At 42.0% G+C, this 25,512-nt stretch overlaps 1 protein-coding gene across 3 annotated transcripts in view; it reads right to left on the bottom strand.

The window, feature by feature from the left end:
* Positions 1-25,512, bottom strand: part of NEDD4L (NEDD4 like E3 ubiquitin protein ligase) — a gene marked incomplete at its 5' end in the record, with an annotated part of 347,403 nt that overhangs the window by 140,012 nt on the left and 181,879 nt on the right. For all 3 annotated transcript variants that reach the window (XM_079718200.1, XM_079718201.1, XM_079718202.1), the window contains 3 exons: positions 4,907-4,960; positions 7,672-7,710; positions 10,476-10,557. In XM_079718200.1, coding sequence (XP_079574326.1) covers positions 4,907-4,960; positions 7,672-7,710; positions 10,476-10,557 — 175 coding nt within the window. The remainder of the gene's footprint in view (positions 1-4,906; positions 4,961-7,671; positions 7,711-10,475; positions 10,558-25,512) is intronic.

Genomic DNA, 25,512 nt, shown 5'->3' with positions numbered 1-25,512 from the left:
CTCCCGTGGAACCAGGGCTGGCGGCGTTATTCTCCTCGGGACTCGGAGGGGCTTCCTCTGGCCCCCGAGTCACAAGAATTCTGAAATGCTGTTGCCCCGCATTTTGATCCTGCCTGATCTTAAACGTGCAGCCCTGACCCTGTGGCGTCCTTTCCACGGAGTTGGTCCTGTGGATTTCGGGAGCCACCCTGCGGCCCCGAGGTGGCGTCTCCGGGTGGCCCGGGTGGCCGCGCTCTTCCGTGGGGCTCCCACGCTCAGCCCGGGGCTGCGTGGGGTACGACGTGCTCCTCTCCAGACGAATGCGGGGATACCTCACCAACCTGTCCCCCTTGGTGCCAGTGAACCCGAAGTTGAAGTCACCGGCCAGCCCTGGCGCGCCGGCTTGCGGCTGCTGCAACTGGAAGACAAAGCACCGCTTTCCGGAACTTCCAGAAGCATCTGGAACATGCTGCAGGGACCAGCGCCTGGGCTCCGGCGCCGATGGGCCGCTCTGGCCGTCGGCCCCGAAGGGCGTCAGCCTCACCTGTCGCACGTCTGCGCTGGAGGCGCGGTGCTGGATGCGGAGTCCGCTGCCGCCCTCCTGGCCCCCGACGGCCGAGGGCTCGGCCTCCTCGAGGCCGTCGGGGGCTACAGGGCCCAGCACTTGGCGGCCACACATACCGTTGACCTGTGGGCCCGGAGCCCTCGCCGCTCCAGGAGGGGAGCTCTCGGGACTCTCGGGCTCCGGGGGCTCCGGACAGCCGCCCCGAGGCGCCGAGCCCGCGTCGCCGTCCAAGGCCTCGGCCGGCCCGCACCCGTCAGGGGCCCCGTCGGCCGCCTTGCGCTGCAGCGAGATCTGCACGGACGAGCTCCGGGTGGGCCGCGCGTCGAAGGGGCTCAGGAGCTGTGGGATGAACATGGACGTGCTGCGCTTGAGCGCGCCCACGTCTCCCTGCAGGCCGCCTCCGCCGTCCTCTGCTCCAGTCGGGGTGAAGGGGTGCGGGCTGCTCCGCCGCGGGAGCGTGTGGAATGCCATGAAAAAGTCGTCTTCTCTCTCCTGGTCTAGGATCTCTGATTCGGGGTCTGTGTTGCTGCGACCTGAGCCAAAATGAAACCGAAGCCGATGGGCCATGGTGCCCAGAGGGCCAGGGAGGGAGAGGACGAGCGTCAACAAGAAGCCTGGTGCTGCCAGAAGTCAAAAAGCAAAGACACAAACTCCAAGAAAAAGTGTCCCATCTGCCAAACCGTTAGCTCTGCGGCACCGAGAGCGACAGATAGCAGAAATAACCCAAGTGGCAAGCGGCATTCCAGGCATGATTGGATGAGAGCAAAGAGCTCTCATCCACACTGTGACAGAGGGTAGGATGGCCAGAACCACATGACTGCGGTCTCCCCCTCCAATGCCAGCTTGTGGACTTAGTGGAGCTTTCCCCCCTCTCGCTCTCAATTTTTTTTTTTTTAACAGCAAGAGCCTGAAACAGCACCTTCCCAGCTGCTGCTTTTCCATCAGACAGGAGTGGCCCCAGCAGGGAGCTCTCACAGCTGACTAAGGCAGCAAACACACTCCGAGCCATGCTGCTATAAATCTAACTGCACGGCACTCACCGGACAGTTCTTTCCGAACCAAGCAGGGCACCGGGACTCTCTCTAACCAATGTGAGAGAGACCTGGCATCCAACACAGAAGCACACGCAGTATATCCGCCCACCTCCCCACCACCTTTCCCACCGAGCCAGATAATGACAAGTAAAAATGCCGTGGCCGCTGGAAGACTCTTTCACGAGCAATCGGATGTTATGCTCCCGTTACTTATGATGTCACCACACTACCATGATGGAATGCAAACTAGTAAAATGTACTATAAATACGATTACACACCCCACGGGACGAGTGTCCCTTTAACACTAAATAATTAGACCATGATCTACAAGTAACAAAATAGCTAAATGGAGGGGGGTACAACTTGCAACACTGCCAGTTAAGGCCTGCCTCTGGCTACTACAACATTTTTCATTTAAAAGATGGTGTGCGGCGGGGGAGACGCAATCTCATACATAATATGATTCTCAGACATGGCGGTACCAGAGGAAAGGAGCTCAGCTGGAGAAAACATTCTCTCCCCTATGCCAGACAAGAGAAAAAACCACCACCCTCGCGCCACCACCACCGCCACCCCCCCCCCCCGAAGAAAAGGGGAAGGAAAGTTGAAGAAGGGTGGGCATGTGGTTTCGGTAATAAATTAACTTAAATACCATGCAGAAGAAAGGCTGCCTGGAGCTGACTGTTTTCCGGTAAGAAGTCAACATTATCACCCCAGTTGGGATACAAACATAGAATCTTGCTGTTTTTGAAGGTCCAAAAAGGGCCTAAGCAATAAAAGTGAAAGTCCACGTTTCAAAAAGCTGTCATCGGATTTGCAGCTAACTTGGAATATATTCTGTGTGTTTTAAACGTACTCTTTCCCATGATCCAGAAACATCAGTTATTTAACAAAGAGGTTTATTTAGGAGGGAGTAATAAAAAGGGGGCGGGGGGTGGAATACCAAGCTGCAAAGGGTGACAAAAAGTTTATTTGAAAATCCGCAAAGCATGACTGTGTCAACAGCTCTGGAGTCCAGGGTGTGGAGGATTAACCTGTGTTTACATACATCCAAATCTGTTTTCTAAAGGCATGTGTTTTAAATGCCAAAAATGATCTCTATGAGAGAAATGGAAGCCAGTTTGTTTAATGCGAAAACTGCCTAGCACCACTACGGTCACGTATAGTCTTAGCTGGGTTAATAGCCAACAAAGAAAAAACCACTGCCAGCAGCATTCACTTCATAGTAACAACACTGCAGATGGCCTGGGGCAAAGCTAGGTACATAAAACGCCATTTTTCAGATAAAGTTTGTATTCAAATGGGATTTCTTAGAGCTCTGCATTCATTCAAAGCCCTTTTGGGCTTGGAAGTATAGTTTAGGGCTCATGGCAAGGTCATCTCAACAACAGCCATTCTTTTAGATATTGGAAAACAAAATTTTTACAGTGAACTTCCTTTAATAGAAGAAAAATAATGAGTTAAAACCCATCTGACAAGAGGCAATTTTCCCTCAAAGTTGACCAGTTCTTCACCTTGAAGTGTTATTATACTCAATAAATGAGAGAGTAAGGATTAGTCTTGTGGCTGCATCTATGTCTCCAGGGACTTACTGTTACTCTGCTAAACGTTGCTGAATTCAGTGTTTGCCGGATGAAAGATGGAGTTCTAAGAACTGCACCCTCAAGCAGAATTTCTCATTCGATTTAACAGAAAACAACTTCATACACAAAGCAAAAGTGATTTTAGCTACTCAGTACTACTAAGTATTACCTAAGGTACAAAATGTCCAGTTCAATGCAACCACCGAGAATCCATATATTTTAATAGAAAAGCTATCAGGATGGTGGGCCAGCATCTGTTGGCTTTCTAATTTGGAGAGTAACACAAGGCACAGGAGATCAAATATACTCCCAAGTTCCCTAAGGGTTAAAGGCCTGGCTATTCACCACCACTGGCCTGAGACTTAGGAGACCAGCAGTTACATAATTACATAAGGGCTCTAGACCTCCGTTCTCTTTCTTCATTTGCAAGGACGGAGAATTAAATGAGTTAACATTATAGGGCTCCTCCAGATCAAATATTCTATTAAACTCAAGCTATTCAAAAACTTGTAAGTTTCAGTTGAATTCTGAAGAAAGAAGGGTCCATAAAAACATTTCTTTTAAGCAAATAATATACGGTTGGACCCTCCGTATCTGCAGGTTTCGCATTCATGGATTCAACCAACTCGAATCAAAAATATTCAGGGGAAAAAAATTCCAGCAAGTTCCAAAAAGCAAAACTTGAATTTGCCTCATACAGGCAACTATTTACATAGCATTTACATTGTATTGGGTATCATAAGTAATCTAGATATAAATTTCAAGTATACAGGAGAATGTGTTCAGGTTACATGCAAATATTTCCCCATTTTATATTAGAGACTTCAGCATCCTTGGATTTTGGTATCTGCAGGGGTCCTGGAACCAATCCCCCCATGGATACTGAGGGACGACTGTACATAGGTTTCAGGGAAAGCAAATCTGAGTACAACTGACTCCACTGAGTTATAATACCACTTCTGAGAGTACCTTAAAAGGTTATACATATCATAATAATATTCATTTTCATAGTTGGAACACTTGGCTCATAGGTATTTGATGTATACATTCTAGGGAGTTAAATCTCGCAAAGTGCTTTAAGCCAGATTTGCTTCTGAAACTCCATTTCTAAAATGAAATGTAAGTTGTATCAGTTACATACATATACATATATATACCTACTTACCTATCAATCTATATAAAATGTATGTACCAGTTTTATGCCTCAGGCATATTTCTGGTTCTTTGAAGTTACTATCTATGAATTTCCCTCGAGAACGTACCACTTTTAAAAAACAGCTTAATTTTACCTCCTAAATATAGATTCACTTTTTGCTATATACTGTTAATTAGATTTTTGTTTTCCCAGAGAGATTCATTATTGAACACGTCACAATCACATGGTCTGGCTTACACATAAAAACCCTGAAAGGTTCATTTCCATGAGTAATGGCGGCGACAGATTTGCCTATCGTTTGTATCCCCAGCAGAAGAGTATAAGCCTACATGGTTTGATAAATCACCAGTGTGACTTTCACAAATATTAACTACGATAAAAACATACACATATACAAATAAAGTGTCCTACCCATATAAAAATGTTTGAATTATGAACATTAAACTAGTAATGGGACAAAAACGGTATTATTGAAGGACATGTATACTGGCAGAAGTACAACATAAATACAGGTTTTTAAAAGACGCTGCTCTAAAAATTCAGTTTTTGAAAAAATGAAGCAAAAATTAAAAATTGGGACCCACTTACCAGTCTGTTTTCATCAAATACTTCAAACAAGAGTCTGTGATTAGATGGGTTTACCTATGAGGGACAGAAATAATATTTTTTAAATGGGCAGAAATAACTCAAGGAATGAAATAAGAGACTGAAAGAATAAAATGCTTTATAACACACCCAAATCAACTGTGTAATATAAACAATTAACCTGCTCTTTCATCAACTAAATCAAGTTTTCTATTATTGATTTCTATTATTATTCTACGCCTAATATTTAGACATATCAGAAGAATAAAACGCTTAATTTTAAGCTGCTTTTCTAACGTAAGAAAGGATAATTCTAAGTAGTTTTTTTTTTTTTTTTTTGCGGTACGCGGGCCCCTCACTGTTGTGGCCTCTCTCGTTGTGGAGCACAGGCTCTGGATGCGCAGGCTCAGTGGCCATGGCTCACGGGCCCAGCCGCTCCGCGGCATGTGGGATCTTCCTGGACCGGGGCGCAAACCCGTGTCCCCTGCATCGGCAGGCGGACTCTCAACCACTGCACCACCAGGGAAGCCCCTAAGTAGTTTTTAACAGTTGCTAAATCTCCCCTAAAAAGGCATCCTCGTGCCTGTACACCAAAGGCTACATCCTCACAAAGGTCTACGCCTGAGGAAATTTCTTAGGCCTAATAATAAAAGCAATGATAAAAAATAATGAAGAAAATAGTAAAAAGCGGCTCTTTACCATTGTGTGCGTACTTTTTAGGCACTATCTCCTTTATTAAATATCAAAAACACATGATCTCATTTATTCTCAAAGCAGCCCTATGATGTATAACTGTCACCCCAGTTTTACAAATGAGGAGCTGAGCCCAGCACGGGAAGGTAACTTGCCCAGGAGCTGGTTATGCAGGGCAACCAGGAGCCCCACCAGGTCTGGCCTGCGAGTCTCCAGAGCCCATGGTTCGAGCCATTAGAGACACAAAGAAATAAAAGATGGCCCCTCTTCCAGCAACTGTGGGGTCAATGTCAGAGCTACTGGGCTTTCGATGTCTTTTTGCTTCTTTCTGTCTCTTTACCCCAACCTCACTGAAATAGCAGACATCATCCTTCAGACTCAAGTATTCAATATCATTTAGTTAAGAACCAACCACGTGTGGGACATGGTGGGAAGTGTTCTCATCTCTATCATTGTACGTAAATCCTGGAAAACAACCTTACCAAGTGAGGATTCCTCTCTCCTAATGAGAGATGAGGAGCCTGTGGGGAGTGCAAGTCCTTGGCGGGGGGCTTCTCCAGGGTTGGAAAAGATGTAAGTGGTAGGACCCAGGTCCACCATCACTAAGTAGAGGGAGGGAGAAGGGAATGAAATAACATTTGCTGGTACAGAGAACACGACTTGTGCTTCTGACCCCTTGGCTTGCTCTTAGCCTAGTGACGGAGCAGGCAGGTGGGTAGGGGGCTTAGTGTCTGTTTGAAAGCTCAGTGAAGGGTTGTACTGCTGCCCAGTGCATCCACAGGCTGTTGCAGAAGCTGGCATATAGTAAGCACTCAATAAAGATTTGTGCAATGAATACAACAAAAATGTTTTTTTAAATGCCCCCCCCCAAATCGAGTTTACATATGTTTAGAGCTAATATAAGTTGAAAAAAACCTTGGATGTATTAAAATTTACAGAAATGTGGCCAAGGTGTTAAACTGAAAGAAGTCTAAGTAATTTGGAGTATTACAAGTGGAAAGCTGTATCTGAGAGTTAGCTACGGGAAAGCTGTATCTGAGAGTTAGCTACGGGCCAATAATATCTATCTGCCCCCATTACTTTTTCAGTCCTTCATGAAGTAATTTAAAATACATCTGGTAGAGGCTACACATAGGATCTCACCAAGTATCAAAATATCAGTGCCATATTTTAGCTCTGAACATGATAGAAAACAGATGTCGTATATAGCGATCTAAGTTCGGAGCACATAAGACACCATTGTGATTGAAAGGAAGAAATCAGGACCAATTATAACGAGTCTAATGGTAATATTGTTCTTTGGGAAGCTACACGAATCAGAAGATCTTATTTAGAGCATTTCTGGAAGTAGAGTAGTTTTTAATATCACAACTATACAGATGATAAAAATTAATTCATCCTGAAGAGAAAAAAAACCCTCTTTTCCATTAAATACCTGAGCAGCTTAATATTTTCGAAATTTCAGTACAAAAAACAAAGCAACTGCAAAAACTCACTGAATAGTAGTCTCCATTAATTCACAGAATTCAGTCTTTCTACACATAGCTCTTCTGGATATTAAATATAAAAGGTTGAGGAAATTTACCTAATTTGGTGATATTTAAACTCCAGAAGTAGTTTTATATTACACACATACACTCACACTGAATCTTTGAATTGTAAAAATTTTCTTTCCTAATTGGAACATGATTGGCAACCTTTAGGCTTCTTTTTAATCATGTTGCTTCTACTGGGTTCGTGTCTCATAGAAAAAATTAAGCTCTTGTTTTAATTATATTTTACCTTATTTTTTTTTAAAGAAAAACTTGCATAGAAAAGCTAAAATATGGTATTTGGATGACTTTCTTTTTGTTTCCCTCAAACATCCCAAAATGAAACAAGTCCAGATTTTGTTACCACTAGTCACAGTTTTTAAAAATTTGGGGCACATTAGGAAGCTACCCAACCATTTCTCCTCTTAAAAGGAATTTCACAATAAAAATTTAACAGATGTCACTCAATGTGAGTCTGTTGTGATAATATATCTATCTAGTTATCAATAACAATTATTACCCCCCCAAAAAAGAAAAACTTACTCTAAAGTAAAATTCTTCATTCCACTTTGGGTTCAGCGTCTGGAAGAGAAATCATCTTGTAATTTATTTTACAGTCTTTGAAACATTAACAGTTACTAGTACAATGCAGTCCACACAGTTGCTTAAACTCTCCCCCCCCCCACTAAAAAAACAGCTAAGAGATTTTCAAAATGGCAATAAAGGAAGCATTTAGTCAATTATCTGAGACTATTCTATCAATCAAACTAGATGGGGATGGGATGTATTTATGAAACAGATGATTCACAGGTAAGAAACCATAAATTTCATGCTCTCAACCAGAAGGAATAACGTCAGGGACCTACAAAGAGCCATCATCGTGAAAACAAAGATATTCTTCAAGAAATTAACACTGATAGGATTATTCTATCAAGAAGGAAATGAACTTTGCTTATTTCCCTCAACCTGCTACAAATCTCTTGGAGAGCGATGAAGCAGGTGGAAGAAGGGTGACAGTGTCCACTATTTATACAAAAACTGAAATCTGAAGACATTTTATAAAGAACAATATTGATGCTCAGATTATATAACATGAGAAAACTCTGCCAGTTATAAACCAAAAGTGAACTCTTTTCCTCCAAATAACCAGGTTTAAAAATATTCATCTACCTATCCTTCCATCCTCCTCTCTACCCATCCACACCCATCCATCCATCCATCCATCCATCCATCCATCCATCCATCTCCACATCAATCCATATAAACATACATCTCACAAGGACATGGAAAGATACTTTTGTCCTCAGCTTGGATAAAAGATGGACTACCAAACAGCCTTTGAAACTAAGATGAAACATACTATGGGAGAATACATTTACACATGTGTTTGTGCATTTGGACATGCATCATACTCTGAAATAAACACATCTCTCAAAAAGTCTATGTAAAAATTTGAGACTGAAAAATCACCACCTCACCAAGAACTACAGTATTTTAAAGTTAGAATGCTATTTGTCTTTATCAATCTATTTCCTTTACAAACTAGTGCAGGAAGCAGCAGCAAAATAATAGCAACACAAAGCACCATAAAAAAATAAACTGAATTTGTACAACATTGAACTGGCATTAAAGAAAGAAAAATCAGCAATTTCCCCACCCACAACTCCACGGGGCGTTTAACCCTAAATAAAGGGGCTTCACACTTCTAGCTGTGAATGAGCCGGGGATGGTAACGAGTGAGAGGGCTGGGAGGAGGAAGCGGGAGAGGTGGGAGCAGGCCCAGGTCCGCCACGGGCTGCAGCCGGTCCGGAGCCCAGCTTCACGGAAATGCAGAGGGGGAGAGGCAAAGGACAGGTGAGGGAAGGAAACGGACAGGTGAGACCACAACACGCATGAAGGACCAGGCACCCGGCCCCGAGGAGAGGACGATGAAAACAGTTCTTAAACCCGGGCGCAGCACAGAAATACGAACCAGGAGGCTGGCTGCCGAGCGAGGCAGACAGCGCAGCCCCGGCTGCGGAGCGACACCCTCTACCGTGGAGCGGAGGGAGGAGGACCTCCCCTCGGAAGGAAACACATTTCAGGATCCCCGACTGCCGGCTTTGGTGGCTTTGGTGGCTTCTCTGCTCCCTCCGCGTCTGGCAGGCAATCAGGTCCCCGACTGCCTTCCCTGCAAGGCGGGCCTCCCGCCCCGCTGGAAACTCAACCAGCGGCAGCGCCCAACAGGGAACAATGGCCTCCGTCCTTCACAGGAATCCTCCCCACTCATCAAAATACCGGCTCCTGTTCGCTAAACTGATTTTCAGTGCCAGTCGGAATGCCAGGTGGAAGGCACGCTAGACTGCTGTGTCTTCCTTACAGAAAATGACCTGGCCGTAGACCCCTGGCGTCTGCACGACGGCAGGAGAATGGCCATTTTTTAAAAGCCGTCACGCTCTCCAGGAACTGCTTATCACACAGAGTGTTAAGACTGTTTACCCCGCAAAGGTGGGGAGGGAAAAATAATAGTAATCTGTAAGTAATACTGAAGCACAGATAACAACAGTACTTCTGATAGAAAACATGCATCTTCAATAAACGCTCCAAATATGGAGTAAATATATGTTTTAATATATTTTATAGATAGATATACAGAAACATGGAGATAGATAAATTAAGATATAATTATGGATATAAATCTATGTTCTAATATATTTTATAGATGTATATAAAAACATGGAGATAGATGAGTTAAGATATAATTATGGATATATGTTTTAGTATATTTTATAGATGTATATAAAAATATGGAGACAGATGAATTAAGGTATAATTATGGAAACAAATCTTTAATGAAATCATGGGTGTAAAATTTAGAAAAGTGAAACATACACACACACAAATGTGTAGTTTTACTGTTAATATTTTTTATTTGTTTTTGTGTAGCTAAGCAGTATTTTGCTTCCTTTGGTAATACCTGTTTTAAGTTAAACCATTCCCTTTGTGTCTACCAAATCCACAAGCCACTCCATTTCATTAAATGTATTTTAAATTGCTTTAAATTTCTTTTCATAAACAAGCCAACAAGAACAAGTCCTTGTTTTGCTTTATTCTTTGCAGGGAGAAAAATTCCTACTTGTAATAATGCATATTTTAATACTGTTTTTATAGTCACTTAACTAAAAGCCAAAACTGGTATCTTGGGTTAACACTGAACAGTCTGAATTGAATTTATAGATTTCATACTGAGAGATGCTTAAAATGCAAATATTGCCATCTTAAAATATAAACTTCTACAGAGCTCAAAGACATAATTTAATGAGATTTAATTATGACTTAAAAGATGTTTAATTAAGGATGGACCTTACCTTTTTAATTGTTTTTGTCTGTACCAAAGCAAGTTCTCTATTCTCATCTGCTACGTACAATGAAAGTTTCACATATGGATCACTGTAAGAAAAAATAGGATTATACTTTTCATTTTAAAAATACAAAAAGGAAAGTAGCCATAACCTAACTGAAAATGCAAAAATATCACTTAATGACCAGCTTGTGTAAATTTCACAAACTAAGCAGTAACATTTTCAACATGCTTATAACTAGGTAAATATACTGAGGAAAGTTTCTATCACCTAGAACCAAGGATGTTTATTTAAAAGCAAAACTAACATCAAACTCGTATTCTAATTTTAAAGATCATCTTCTCTATTCTTAATTCAAAACAATCTCCCATAGTATTTTTTCTAAACACAATCAGATTCTGAAAAGATTACAAGAAAAATTATTAAAAGGAATATAAAATTTGTTCAGACTAGTAAAATCTAGCTAGAAAATTTAGTTTGCATCTTATTTATATTCTGATTTTCATTACGTTGGTAAAAATTATTTTTCTTTCAGTAGAGATAAAAAGGCATTGTTCATCTAAGTCAACATATGTCTTATAGATTAAAACAAAAACATACACACAAAAAATTAAAGCCCAGTATGTCAACAGAGTTGCCCAAAGTTACAGATTTTAGTAAAGTCTTGATTAAATTTCAGGTTTCCTGACTACAAGTTCCAGAGTTCCTATCATTTCCTTGGGAAACTGAAAACTTTTAGCCAGAAGTATATTGAAAGGATTACTTAATGTGAATTATCTACTAAGAGCTTGGTAAGTCCACTCCTCACACGTTCCGGAGTTGCTAACACTGGGATAGCTCAAATCTAGTTAAACTATAAGAATTTGGGATCCAGGTTCTTCTGTTTTACACTTGAGATCCTTAAAGTCATAGGAAGGGCCTTCATGTATTCAATCCCCAAATTTTCACTCATCTAATTATCGATAGTGGATGATTTATTTCTATCCAATTTGAGAGTTATCCTTTAGTAGTTATACATACCACGACTATTAACCCTTATTTTGCAACTTCCAGGGTATTTCTAAAGATTATACAGAGTATCATAAAATCTTAAGACTATATTGGTGTATATTAGATAGCTCAATAAATATGCCATGAAATCCCTTAAGGAAAGAGAACGGTGTGATAAAATGAAAAGTTTAGTACTAACAGGACTATACTTGATATCCAAAAAACAGAAATCAAAAGTCAGTGAAGGGTTTCCCTGGTGGCGCAGTGGTTGGGAGTCCGCCTGCCGATGCAGGGGACGTGGGTTCGTGCCCCGGTCTGGGAGGATCCCACGTGCCGCGGAGCGGCTGGGCCCGTGAGCCATGGCCGCTGAGCCTGCGCGTCCAGAGCCTGTGCTCCGCGGCGGGGGAGGCCACGGCAGTGGGAGGCCCGCGTACCGCAAAAAGAAAAAAAAAAAAAAAAAACAGTCAGTGAAAAATATTGTTGGTGTCTATGTGTAGTATTTATTACCCGTAAGATGCATCTCAGTGGAAGCTACACCCCATCTCCTTAAATAAACACACAAAAAAACACTAGAATTTCTCAGTTATATTCTGAGTAAATATTTTTATTTTTAACATTCTGGTTTACAAGAAGGTATTAGTCAACCCTTTGTCACTTAACCATAAACCACAGATGCTCTTTCACTAAAGAACATCTAACCAGATGTACCTACTTCTCCTTACTTGGACACCCTCAGCCTCAGAATAAAGATGAACCAAGAACCAGAACCTAATCTAGGTCTAAAGACCCCAAGAACACCTTCCTAATCAGAGCCATGGTCTGGGTCTGATCAGGAGTATAATTCTAGGTCAGTGGTTCTCAGACTTGAACATATCACAACTGCCTGGGGGCGGGAGTAGTTAAAACAGATTGCTGGGCCCCAACCCCAAATACCCCCAAAAGATCTAGTAGGTCTGGGATGGGACCATAGAATTTGCATCTCAAATAAACACCCAGTGATGTTGGTGCTCCTGAGTCAGGAATCACACTCTGAGAACCACTGTTCTACACGGTATTTGAAAAGAGTATTTTCTAGTTATAGAAACCCATTTTCTATTTCCAGCCACCAAGCTATTGCTAAAAAGAGCTCACGGCCTGATATCTGTTATCTCAATAGGCTCCCAGTACGCCATGGAGGTGCATGCACGCTCGTACACACACACACACACACACACACACATTACAAAGAAGACACAAAACTCTGCTGACTGCCATCGCTTCTTTCATGCCCCCTGGCTGTCACGGCTGCTGCCTATTATATAACTGCAATAAAGAGCTAGACACTCACTTTAATGGAACATGCACATTCTTCCTCTAATCATTTACTGACCTCAGTTTATATTCCCTGAATAGTTCACAGTGAGTGACACATGCAGTTGGGGGTTGAGGGTGGGGTCTCTGAGGCTGGGACAATGTCCCCCAGCTGTGACAAGGCAGACATGTCTGGGCCTGTCTTGAGTGTTCATCCAGGCAGAAGTAGGTACTACGGTGACTATGTGAAAGATTAACCAGGAAACTTCCTGGAAGAAAATTCAAGGTGAACAGAGAACCAAAGGCCAAGGGTGGGAGCTGGTGAAAGGACAGTAGGAGCAAGTTCAAGGGACGGGAGCACAGGGCTTGAGATGGGCTGGTGAAAGGATGGTAGGGTGTAAGTTCAAGAGTGGGGGGGCTGGAGTGGGGAGGGGAGCCAGCTGTCCAGATCTGTCTCCCTTTCCGAGGGTACAGCAGTACCACTCCCATCAACAAATGTTTACAGAACACCGACTACACTCCCAGGAGTGGGCAACAAAAAGGATTAAACAAAAAAGGATCAAAGGTCAAAAATGGACACTCATAGATAAAGAAGATGTGGTACATATATACAATGGAATACTACTTGGCCATTAAAAAAAAACCCAAAATAATGCCATTTGCAGCAACATGGATGCAACTAGGGGTTATCATACTAAGTGAAGTCAGTCAGAAAAAGAAAGACAAATACCATATGATGTCACTTATATGTGGAATCTAAAATATGACACCAATGAACCTATCTATGAAACAGAATTGGGTGCACAGAGAATAGACTGGTGGTTGCCAAGGGGTGGGGTTTGGGGAGGGATGGAGTGGGAGACCGGGGTTAGCAGATGCCAACTATTATATATAGAATGGATAAACACAAGGTCCTACTGTACAGCACAGGGAACTATAGTCAATATCCTGTGAGAAACCATATCATATTTTCAAATGGAAAACATGAAAAAGAATGTATATGTACATATAACTGAGTCACTTTGCTGTACAGCAGTAATTAACACAACACTGTAAATCAACTATACTTTAATAAAAAATAAAATGTGTTTAAAAAGATAGTTAGGGCTTCCCTGGTGGCGCAGTGGTTGAGAGTCCGCCTGCCGATGCAGGGGACATGGGTTCGTGCCCCGGTCCGGGAAGATCCCACATGCCGCAGAGCAGCTGGACCCGTGAGCCATGGCCACTGAGCCTGCGCGTCCGGAGCCTGTGCTCCGCAACGGGAGAGGCCACAACAGTGAGAGGCCCACGTACCGCAAAACAAACAAACAAACAAACAAGTGGTTGGACTAAATCAGTGGTTTTCAAACTGCAGACTCGACAGAGCCTTAGTTCTGCGTAACTATCTCAGGATAACTACAGGCTACCATTTCCACCTTAATCTGTTTTATATATGGGTTGTTCATGTTAGAATATTTTTGGACAGGGTTCTATAACTTAAAAAAATGAAGTTTAAAGCCAGTGGACTGGATGATCCCTTTTGGTTAGGATATTCTGAATCTCAGAAGAATTCAGACTCACTTCTCTTCATTCCTAATAACAATAGCCCAGCCCATCCTACGTAAACACGGATTGGCTTCCTAAAGATATGGCAGGAAGAGGGGATAACACCCTATCCTCTGCACCAGGGCAGGAAGGGTGAAGCCCACAGTTGTATGAGAACCCCCCCTTGATCATCACTGGGCTGGTATTTTCTTACACACATTACCAGCTCTAACAAACTTACCTATGAGGTATCAAAAACATATCACCTGAGCAATAACCAAAACAAAAGGCAGGCAGGTGTGCATGTGTGTTGGGGGAGGGGCAAGGCTGGGGGACAACAAGCCTCATCCCCAGCTTCTTTTCAAAAGCTTGCTTGTTGTTTTAACCCCTGACGGCCTTCATCTGAGTGTGATGCTCCGCAGCAGTGGTGAGAGGAAGAATTCAGTTCCCAGAGACTTTTTCACACTGACTTGAGCCGTCTGATAGAGGCAGCCGTTCTGGAAGAAGCTTCTGCCCTCTGAAGCTTTACTTCTCAGATCTCACACTCTCCACACCTTTACTATGAAAGGCTGGCCAAATCCTGAGGTCAATGGTAGGTTATGTTCAAGACTTACCTCCCCCCAGCTAGACCACCAGAAGGTTTAGGAAAGACACATAAAAAGCTCATCAGCAGCTTCTATTATGGGGAGTAGACACAGGGTACAGCTATAGGGGCAGAGGTTCTGGTTTTCATGTTACTCCCTGTACACTGAAGATTTTTGTTGCTGTTATTACCCAGTAATACATAATACTTTTATAATTTAAAAACAACCAGGAGGGCCATGGAGGGACGTAGGCAAGAAGACCATCTATCTCCTCGGCTAGCACTTCTTCATTTGGTGCCTTTGACCATCTCCACTGGAGTCTCAAATCTCAACTTCACCAATTCTCTAAGTGACCTTCAGACAGTCACCTAACCACTCTTAACTTCAGGTGGTTCATGAATGAAACGGGAATGATAATTCCTAACTCAGAGCATCATTGTAAGGACCAGAGAATATTATGTATTAATATTAGTAGCCACTTCAGCACCAAATACACAGTATGGGTGCCCTACTAATGACAGCTGTTGTAACTGATTCTGTTTTTTTCCTCTCTTTCGAGATTCTTCGAGGTTCTCTGTTGCTCCTTCCAAGCCCCCTAACTTCTGCTGTGAATGCTGATCTAATCTGACACTGATTACCTTATAGTATAAATTGGGTGCCGGCCAACCACAGCACACTAAGTATCCCATGCTGCCGCACAGCACACTAAGTATCCCATGCTGCCTCTCAGCTCACTAAGTATTCCATGCTTCCTCATTATTCATGCTGTGTGGAAGCCCCACGGGGAGCTGGGTGGAGATGATCACACTGGTAGTATTATTTACAACAAAACTCAACAGGATTCACTCTTGGCAACAGTTACTGTCCTAGTGGCTGGTGTTCAGTGCAACTCATTAACAGTACTCTCTAGGAAGCGCAAGGCTTTGTGGATTAGAAGAGAAATGCTGTTTTCCAAACCTTTTGTTTTCTCTGCATAGTGAAGTTATTCGGGTACTACATTCTTTCTCTTCAGCCTTTACAAGGACACAAACTGATGTTAGGATTCAAATAACATCCTAGTATTAACTGAGTACCTGCTATATTCCAGGCAAGGACACAGGCATCGGAAATAAAAGACACTGTCCCGGCCCCATTTGAATGGGCCACAGAAGTAAAGCGACGATGGTGACGCGGTGTGCAGAGTGCCCTGGCACACAACACTTCTAAGAGGAAGACCGCAGAACTACGGGGCGGCGTTGATCTTAACCAGGCTTCAAGAATTCAGAGACGGGTCTCATGCTACCTTCGTCACCATTAAGCGAAAACAGTACAGACGAGGTCATTTCTCGGGGAGAGGTGGAAATAAGATTTTCTGGGTTTCCCTGTTGCTCAACCTCCTGGGACACACTGAACACGGGCAGTGAGAGTCCTGATGTGTCACTAATGGGGTGACCCCCTCCGTCGGAGTCAGCCAGGTGTTCCATGACAAACAACAATTTGGAGAGGCTAGTCCTTTCGCACTGATCACTCGTTTCATCAGACTAGTCTTGGATGAGATTGATGTACTATTTTCAAGGAGGCAGGGCAGTGAAGGGGGAGGGGGAGGGGGAGAGGCAGGCGGAGGGCAGCGCTGCCTCCACAGGCAAAGCGTTCAAGGGGAATTACGTTCAGACTGCGGCCAGGCTGGAATGGCACTGCCTCGTCTACCAGCTGTTTACCTGTCTCTCCAAGAGACTTGGATGTTATGAGAACAGTGAGAACAGCCTTCGTTTTTCAACCATGCCTCCTGAGGGAGTCCTCCGCCATCACCTGAAGGAAGCAATCATTCTTTCCCATAAAATGAAGTGGCTTAACATGCTGCTGGGACAGTCTGTGAAAGGATTGTGTCTTTGTTCCCTGTGAGCAAAAAGCAGAGGTCTAATGTAGCATATTACACAACACTATAGGGCAAATTTATTTTGACTACCCCATGTATGACACCCTAAACCTTAGCCAACCCAGAGAAAATTTCACTGGAAAACCTGTTTTGTTGAAGGTTTCCTCATACCTTTTACTATCATAGTTAGTGTTACATAAATTATTGGTATCTGTAATAAAGAAATAATGCAAAACACTTACAAAGCAATAAGAAAAAAAATTACCTAGAAAGTGTGAGAGAATAAAACACATGACTATATGTGATAACATCAAAACTGAAGTTCTCATCTAACAGGTGGTCCCAGATGCAAAAATAGCTAACACTTTCTAAAGAGAGGCAGACATTTGAATACTCTACTACCGCAAAGAAATGAGCACAAGTGTTTCTGGAAAGCAGTATGGCAGGAGGTATCAAAACATTCAAGGAATTGATGCCTCTGATTCAACAAATCTATTCGTAAGGATTAATCCCAAAGAAATAATCAGAGATGCAGGCAAATATTTATCTGCAAAAGATACTCATTACAGCATCATATATAAGAAAACACTGGAAGCAACTTTCCAGTCCAAGAGAGAAGTGATTAAATTATGGTATAATCAGGCGCTAGAATATTATAAACCATTAAAGCATCTTTTCAAAGAATATTATTAATTGGGAGAAAATACGCATAGTATAACATTAAGGAATAAGCATGATCTAAAAATGTGACTAATTCTATACAGTCACATTTTTTTGTTGTTGTTAGTCGGTAATGCTTACAGTTTATTTACATGGGTAGCACTTAAAATCTGTTATGCTTTCATGGTTACATTTTCCACGCTAAGCATATATATATATAACATATATATATATATATATATATATACACGCACGAAAGCAACTGACACATAGCTAAAGTTAATAGTTGTTCTCTCTAGATTACAACTTTATGAATTATGTTTATTTTCTTCTTTGTGGTTTTTATTTTTCTCTAAATTTTCTACTGTGAGCAAGTACTACTTTTATAAGTACAAAAATTATGAAAATAACAATAATAGTTACACATACGCTACAACTATAACATACTCTTCAGTGAGCCATGGAACCCTGTAATTTCATGGCTAGCCTAAAACCTTAATAACAAACCCAAAAGAGCTTCAGATGTTTTTTCTACCCAGAAAATTGCCTTAAATGGGTGACTACTGAAGATATTTGAAAGAAATATGCACATATATGCTAGCCCTTGACATTTACTGAAAGGCATGAATTACACTTTGAAATACATCACTAGTCACCAACACTGACAATGAGTTGCTCTTAAATATGTATGACCTTTCAACAAATGCAAGAAAGCAATGGGTCTACTACAGACAGATACATTTTTACCTTTGTCCAAGGTAGGTAAAGAGGCATTAAAACTTTATAGCTTAGGTGGAGGCATAACCCTCTCAGACTTCAAAGCTCCAGTAATCAAAACAGCGTGGTACTGGCACAAAAACAGACATGTGGATCAGTGGAACAGAATAGAGAGCCCAGAAATAAACCACACACCTACAGTCAATTAATCTTTGTCAAAGGAGGAAAGAATATAGAATGGGGAAAAGACAGTCTCTTCAGCAAGTAGTACTGGGAAAGCTGGACAGCCGCATGTAAATCAATGAAGTTAGAACACACCCTCACACCATACACAAAATAAACTCAAAATGGCTGAAAGACTTAAATATAAGACATGACACCATAAAACTCCTAGAAGAGAACACAGGCAAAACATTCTCTGACATAACTTGTAGCAATGTTTTCTTAGGTCAGTCTCCCAAGGCAACAGAAATAAAAACAAAAATAAACAAATGGGACCTAATCAAACTTACAAGCTTTTGCACAGCAAAGGACACCATAAACAAAACGACAATCTACGGACTGGGAGAAAATACTTGCAAATGATGAGACCGACAAGGGCTTAATTTCCAAAATATACAAACAGGTCGTACAACTCAATAATAAAAAAAACAAACAACCCAATCAAAAAATGAGAAGGCCTAAATAGACATTTCTCCAAAGAAGACATACAGCTGACCAACAGGCACGTGAAAAGCTGCTCAACACTGCTAATCATAAGAGAAATGCAAATCAAAACTACAATGAGGTATCACCTCACACCCGTCAGAATGGCCATCATTAAAAAGTCTACAAATAACAAATGCTGAAGAGGGTGTGGAGAAAAGGGAACCCTCCTACACTGTTGGTGGGAATGTAAATTGGTACAGCCACCAAGGAAAACAGTATGGAGGTTCCTTAAAACACTAAAAATAGAGTTTGTATATGATCCTGCAATCCCACTCCTGGGCATATATCCGGAGAAAACTATAATTCGAAAAGATATATGCACCCCAATGTTCACAGCAGCGCTATTTACAATAGCCAAGACATGGAAACAACCTAAATGTCCATCAACAGATGAATGGACAAAGAAGATGTAGTACATATATACAACGGAATATTACTCACCATAAAAAGAGTGAAATAATGCCATTTGAAGCAACATGGATGCACCTAGAGGTTATCATACTAAGTGAAGTAAGTCAGAGAAAGACAGATACCACATGATATCACTTATACGTGGAATCTAAAATATGACACAAATGAACTTATTTACAAAACAGAAACAGGCGCAGAAAGCAAACTTATGGTTACCAAAAAGGAAAGGGAGTGGGGGAAGGACAAATTAGAGTCTGCAATTAGCAGATGCCAACTATTATATATAGAATGGATAAACAACAAGGCCCTACTGTATAGCACAGTGAACTATATTCAATATCCTGTGATAAATCATAATGGAAAAGAATATGAAAAAGAATGTATATATAACTGAATCACTTTGCTGTACACCAGAAACTGACACAACATTGTATATCAACTATATATCAACTAAAAAAACCCAACAACTTTACAGCTTAGGCACATTCTGTGAAGCTGCTGAAAATATACTTTTGGATATTTCAGGAATGACTTGGCTGTTTGGAGCAGCTTGTGGTTTGCCCCTATCCCAGCACCTCTGCAGTCACCCAAGTCTTGAAATGGCTAGTCAGGACCAATTCTCTCCTTGTCCTCTGCCATCCACAACCAGTCACTTGGGGGTCCCAACCCTGGGTCCTACAGACCCTTTGGAGTCGGGGGGTGGGAGCACTGCATGTGCATCTGTTTATCTCTAACACATAAATACACAGCTCTGTTTATATCTATGTAGATATGCAGTAGCCCATGAAAATATTTAAGCCAGAAGAATTTGTTTTTAAAACAATTTGAATTAAAACCAATGTTTTCTTATCTTCTGCTAGTATATCATTCAGTGGCAATCACTAATAGGCAAAGTTCCACCTACAAATTACTAAAGTGTTCATACAGCTGTCAAAGGAAGTGATAGCTGTGACATGCCTTTGTCTCCAGCATTTTCTATCACGTTTTTCCCATATACATGCAATCATCAGAGATTAAGAAACCACTTTTCTTTTATGCTAGTAATAGTTTAATAGAGGGACTTCCCCAGCGGTCCAGTGGTTAAGACTCCATGCTCCCAATGCAGGGGGCACGGGTTCAATCCCTGGTCAGGGAACTAAGATCCCACATGCCGCCCAGCGTGGCCTGGAAAAAAAAAAAAAAAAATTAAAAAAAAAAAGAGAGCCAAGAGAGATAGCAACTCACAAAGCCGTAAGGAAACAGGTAAACCAAAAACTGCTCCCTTATCAGAAACTGTTCAGTAATTAATTCCTCAAATAGAGTGTCCACCATGTGCAAAGGACTGTAGTGGACACCAAGGGGGGAGGTCAAAAAAGTGGGGGGCAGGGGGATAGAGGTAAACAGATGCTGCCCTCAAAGAGGCTGTCTACCCCTGCTCCAGAGAAACCAAAGTCAGACAACAGTGAATGCAAATAATATGCAGATGTCGCCTTTATGAAAGTTGGCTATATACATATATTAAGAACTCAAAAAAGTCATAAATTTTTATGTTTATTAGATGATCTGAAATGCAGGGATCATCTTATGAACAGAAATAATAACTTCCAGTATCATTTATTAAGCACTTTCTGAGTGTACAGCATTGTGCGTGGTGCCTTATGTATACACCATCTCTGATCTTCAGAATAACCCTGGTAAGCAGGATGTTAGTAATCCCCATTTCATGGATAAAGAAAAGATAATATCGTAGTACATACGTGCACACATGAAATGCTATGGAGCCATTAAAATGGTATTGATGAGGAACTTGATGTAGTTGCCTACACTTTGTTTACAAAGAAAGTTTAAAAATTTTAATTAAACTATATTAGCAATTAAAATTAAACTGTAAAAGCATATACACCTACTGCATTATAAATATACCAAACTATAAAATAGTGTTTATTACCGCATTTATGAGACCATGAGTGATTTTTTTCTTCCTTTCATTTCTCTCTATATTCCAAATGATAGAGATGGTCACTATTTAGGCTGGAACACTGAGACTGCAAGGTGACATAGGTAGTCCCTATGGCCAGCCTCTCCGCCCCTCCCCACCAGGGAAGTCTCACTAGAAATGGTCCCAAACAAATGGCAACAACCAGAAAATTCAAGTTAAACATACCAGACTTGTGCTGATAAAGTACAGTGGGGTAAACGTTACAAATTCACCGTCAATTTCTAATTGAACAACCACCTTCCTTTTCAAGTAACAGGGTCAAGACATCTCAAAGAGCCTTTAAAGAAAGGTATATAAACACACTCAGTGGAGTAAAAAGGAATGCCCTTTCTTAGTATCCCTGTTAAGTATCCTGTTGGTGAAATATGCTTCATCACCACTGGAATAGTGTCTATTTGTGGGACCCCTGCCAGTGAAGTGATGTTTAATTACCATGTCACCACTCAGCAATTCAGATCATGCACTTGTAAGAGAAATCACCAATTTTCCAAATTGATTAGACAAGACTGCACGAAAGCATATCTTCTGAAAATACAGTTCAGAAACACATCACAGCACGTGCACGTACTCAAACCACATGCACACAGACAGGTGTTATTCAACAACCTGAAAGTGTTTACAAAGCTTAGAGGGTTTTACTGCCTAATGTAGGTGGAATACCCAAAAGTAATCCATGATGAGATGCTTTAAATGTGGATTTCTCAGATTAGAAATGGTACAAGAAAGTTAAAACTACTTTGCATGATTCCTCATGTAGTATAGTAGTCCTGTCTCTTAATATGCAATAAACATTATGGACATTATGGAAATCTTCAGCCAAATGAGACCATTATAGCAAATACTATAATTACATACATCATTCATTTCAAATTGCTGTAGGATGGTTCAGAGGTACTTTTATTTATTTTATTTTTTTAAAGATTTATTTATTAATTCTTTATTTTTATTTTGGCTGCATCAGGTCTTAGGTGTGGCACACGGGATCTTCATTGAGGCATGTGGGATCTTTAGTTGCGGCGCGCGGGCTCCTCTCCAGTTGTGGCGCACAGGCTCCAGCGCGCATGGGCTCTGTAGTTTGCTGCACACAGGCTCTCCAGCTGAGGTGTGTGAGCGCAGTAGTTGTGGCGCACAGGCTTAGTTGCCCCACGGCATGTGGGATCTTAGTTCCCTGACCAGGGATCGAACCCGCGTCCCCTGAATCGTAAGGCGGCTTCTTTACCACTGGACCACCAGGGAAGTCCGTCAGAGGTACTTTTACTCACTTTCTTCAACCTTTACTCGAGTAGTCATGTTTGTTACCCTCCGAGGACTAGTCCAGCATAAAGTAGTAGGATCCGAACCCATAGGATCCTTACTTTAAGGACTCAGGATAACTAAAACCGCAGGAGTATATACAGGTACTCACACCAAGACTACGTAGAGCTCAAGTTCACTTTATATAAACTTTAAATAGTCCTTAAAAGCTCTGGCTGAACAAAAATCTGTATAATGAATCATTTCCGCATGACCTCCCATCACAGCCCCACAGACATGGTTTCACGAACAGAGATTTTATCTGTAAAACAAGTGTTTATAAACACACACACATACGTACACACAAACACACAAGTCCTATTGTTAGTTAAAAGAGCATTTGGTCTTTGTCAATACATTCATCTGTGTGCATTTAATTCATTAAGAAAAGGTCCCAGAAGACTGTCCAATGGGAAATATATCCACAGGACAATATAGAATCAGTATAATATATGCACACTTTCAAATTTACCACACAACTAAATTCTTATTTCATTATCAGCTTTTACTGATCTTAACTATTTAACTGGAATAATTAATATAACCTCAAAGCTGTAAGTTTTCAAAGAAAGACCAAGTTATGCCTAATATACTTGTGTATTCACTTACCAAATGCTCCACAGACTTATTGTAATTCCTGCCTAGAGAAGGGTTATCAGCTGGAAAATATTTATGCAAATTGTTTAGCACAAAGGGTAATAAACTTCTACAATGCTACAGAAGTAAAACGGACAGGAATTCCAAGAGATAGATCAGGCAGGAGCTCTACAGATGCGGCAAATGCGTTAATAACAGATGCAGAAATGGCTACCAAGGAAGAGTTCACTGTGCATGGCTCTCCCATTTCACCATCAGAAAGGAGAGCCACACCCTCTGCCGATATTTTCCTTCAGGCCCCACCCTGGCAAAAGAATCCTGGGCTGGCTGACAACGGGTTTGAATCTTAGGAGTCCTATGGATGTGAAATGACTGTGGGACCGAAATGCTAAATCTTCCCTAAAGACGTTCTTTGAAAACCACAGAGTCCAGTTCTACTGTTTACGCAACATGTACTCTATCCTCTAGCAGAAAGAGAAAGGACATGTGCTTAATCTATTAACTATCCAGGCCAGAGAAGGCAATCTACGTGGGGCACAGGCAAAGTCACGACATCAGAAGTCTTGTGTCACAGAGACTACGAATCCTACAACAAATTATGAGGTTGAATAGATTTATCATTGGAACTTTTTTTTCCATTGAAGTACAGTTGATTTACAATGTTGTGTTAGTTTCTGGTGTACAGCAAAGTGATTCAGTTATACATACATATAATAGTTTGCATCTGTTAATCCCCAACTCCCAATCCTTCCCCCCTCCTTGGTAACCACAAATCTGTATCATGGAAACATTGGAATATTCCCCATCAGTGCCCCTCCCCCTTCTTAAAACAAGCTACTGCTCACCTTTTTCCAAGTACCGGTTGAGGGCTTCATTCTTATGTTCACTTGGCAGGACCTACACTCTGATGGTGTTTGCTCACAGTAATGATTAACTAGAACAATTCAGAATACCTCCATACACCCTCCCTGTTGTACGTGCACTAAGACAAGGACTCTGCTGCAGTGCAGACGTGTGGATTCCAGCACACGGCATCACCACGGTGGCTGGACTGCCTGCAGAAGGCCTGCAGACGTAAGGAACCCCTGTGCAGAGGTTCTCACGCTGTGGCAGGCATCAGAATCACCTGGAGGGCTGGTTAAAACACAGATTGCTGGGCCCACCCCCAGAGTTTTTGATTCAGATCCGAGGTAGAAGCTGATAATCTGCATTTCTAACAATTGGCTCATTTGGGCACCCCACTTTGGGAACCACTGAGACTCTGTCTTTTCCTCTTTCTTTCTCCAGGATCCAGCAGAATGAGCTCATTCAACTCAGTACTTGTCTCCACTACCCAGGCCATCACTCCTGAGAGGATGGGAGGTGGGTACAGACAGCTCATATCTACCGGACGCCCAAGACTTTGCCTCTCTGGGTGGGCTTTCTCTGACCGCTTGACACTGCCCACATTTACTGGGGTCATAGAAAGGGCAACTTACAAGGCCTACCTGTATTTACAATGTACAGTGAGCACCACTTTGTTTATTAGTTCAATGCGGTGCGGTGGGGCAGCAGCTGAGTAAAGGCAAGTCAGTTCTTGTCTATTTTTTAAAAACACTACCTTGTAATAAGAGGACAGTTGCAAGTACCCCGTAATTTAAGAGCCTATCAGGAACTCAGTTCTGAAGGAAAAAAGGCAAGGGCACAAATTCTGAGACGTGGTTACCCCATCCATCTCTCTCTCCTGATATGAGTCTGGTGGACACTGATACCCACTCATCCCTCACAGTTACAGAAGTCAAGCCAATTCAAGCTTCTTGCGAAGATACCTTTGTAACTGCTTAATTATATTTCTTTCTTTCTTTCTTTTTTTAAAATAAACTAGCTCCCTCCACTCCCCCAATTTATAGTCGGTAGCCTTAAAAAACAGGTACGCAGACACCTTATCACACTGAAATCACCAAGTACAGGAACAGACTTCCAAAGGCATCACTCTAACACTGAAGTCCATTCCTCGGCTCATCTCACCTGTGCCCTTAGGGTGGAAAGAAGCAACGCTGCTCAAGCAGAGGAACTTTGACCTTGATGCCAGAGTGGAATCAACACCGAGCTGTGTGGAACTAGAAAAAAGGGCAAATTCTAAGGCACAGAACTACTCAGGGAATTCAGCCTTTATTAACTAAACAGGGAGAAAAAAAAATGCTTTTAATTAACTGTGGAAGAGCCGTGGGTGTCCAGAGCACAGCTTGCATTTGATGTCTTGCCCAACTGAAGGTGGGTGCTCGGAGGTTCCCAGGGGCCCTAAACAGCAGCGACGGACACTGCTGAGACCTGCAGGGCTTGGCGCTCAGGAACAAAGGTCTCAAAGAAGGAGCTGCCTCGCAGATAAGTAAACAACAACTATGCCGAGAGCAGCCTTGTGGGGCCAATATTCCTGGGTATACAGGGCAAGTGGTG

This window comes from Hyperoodon ampullatus (assembly GCF_949752795.1).
Source record: "Hyperoodon ampullatus genome assembly, chromosome: 13".
Taxonomy (NCBI): Eukaryota; Metazoa; Chordata; class Mammalia; order Artiodactyla; family Ziphiidae; genus Hyperoodon; species Hyperoodon ampullatus.
Note: the sequence above shows the minus strand (reverse complement) of the source record. Positions and strands in the feature narration are given on the sequence as shown.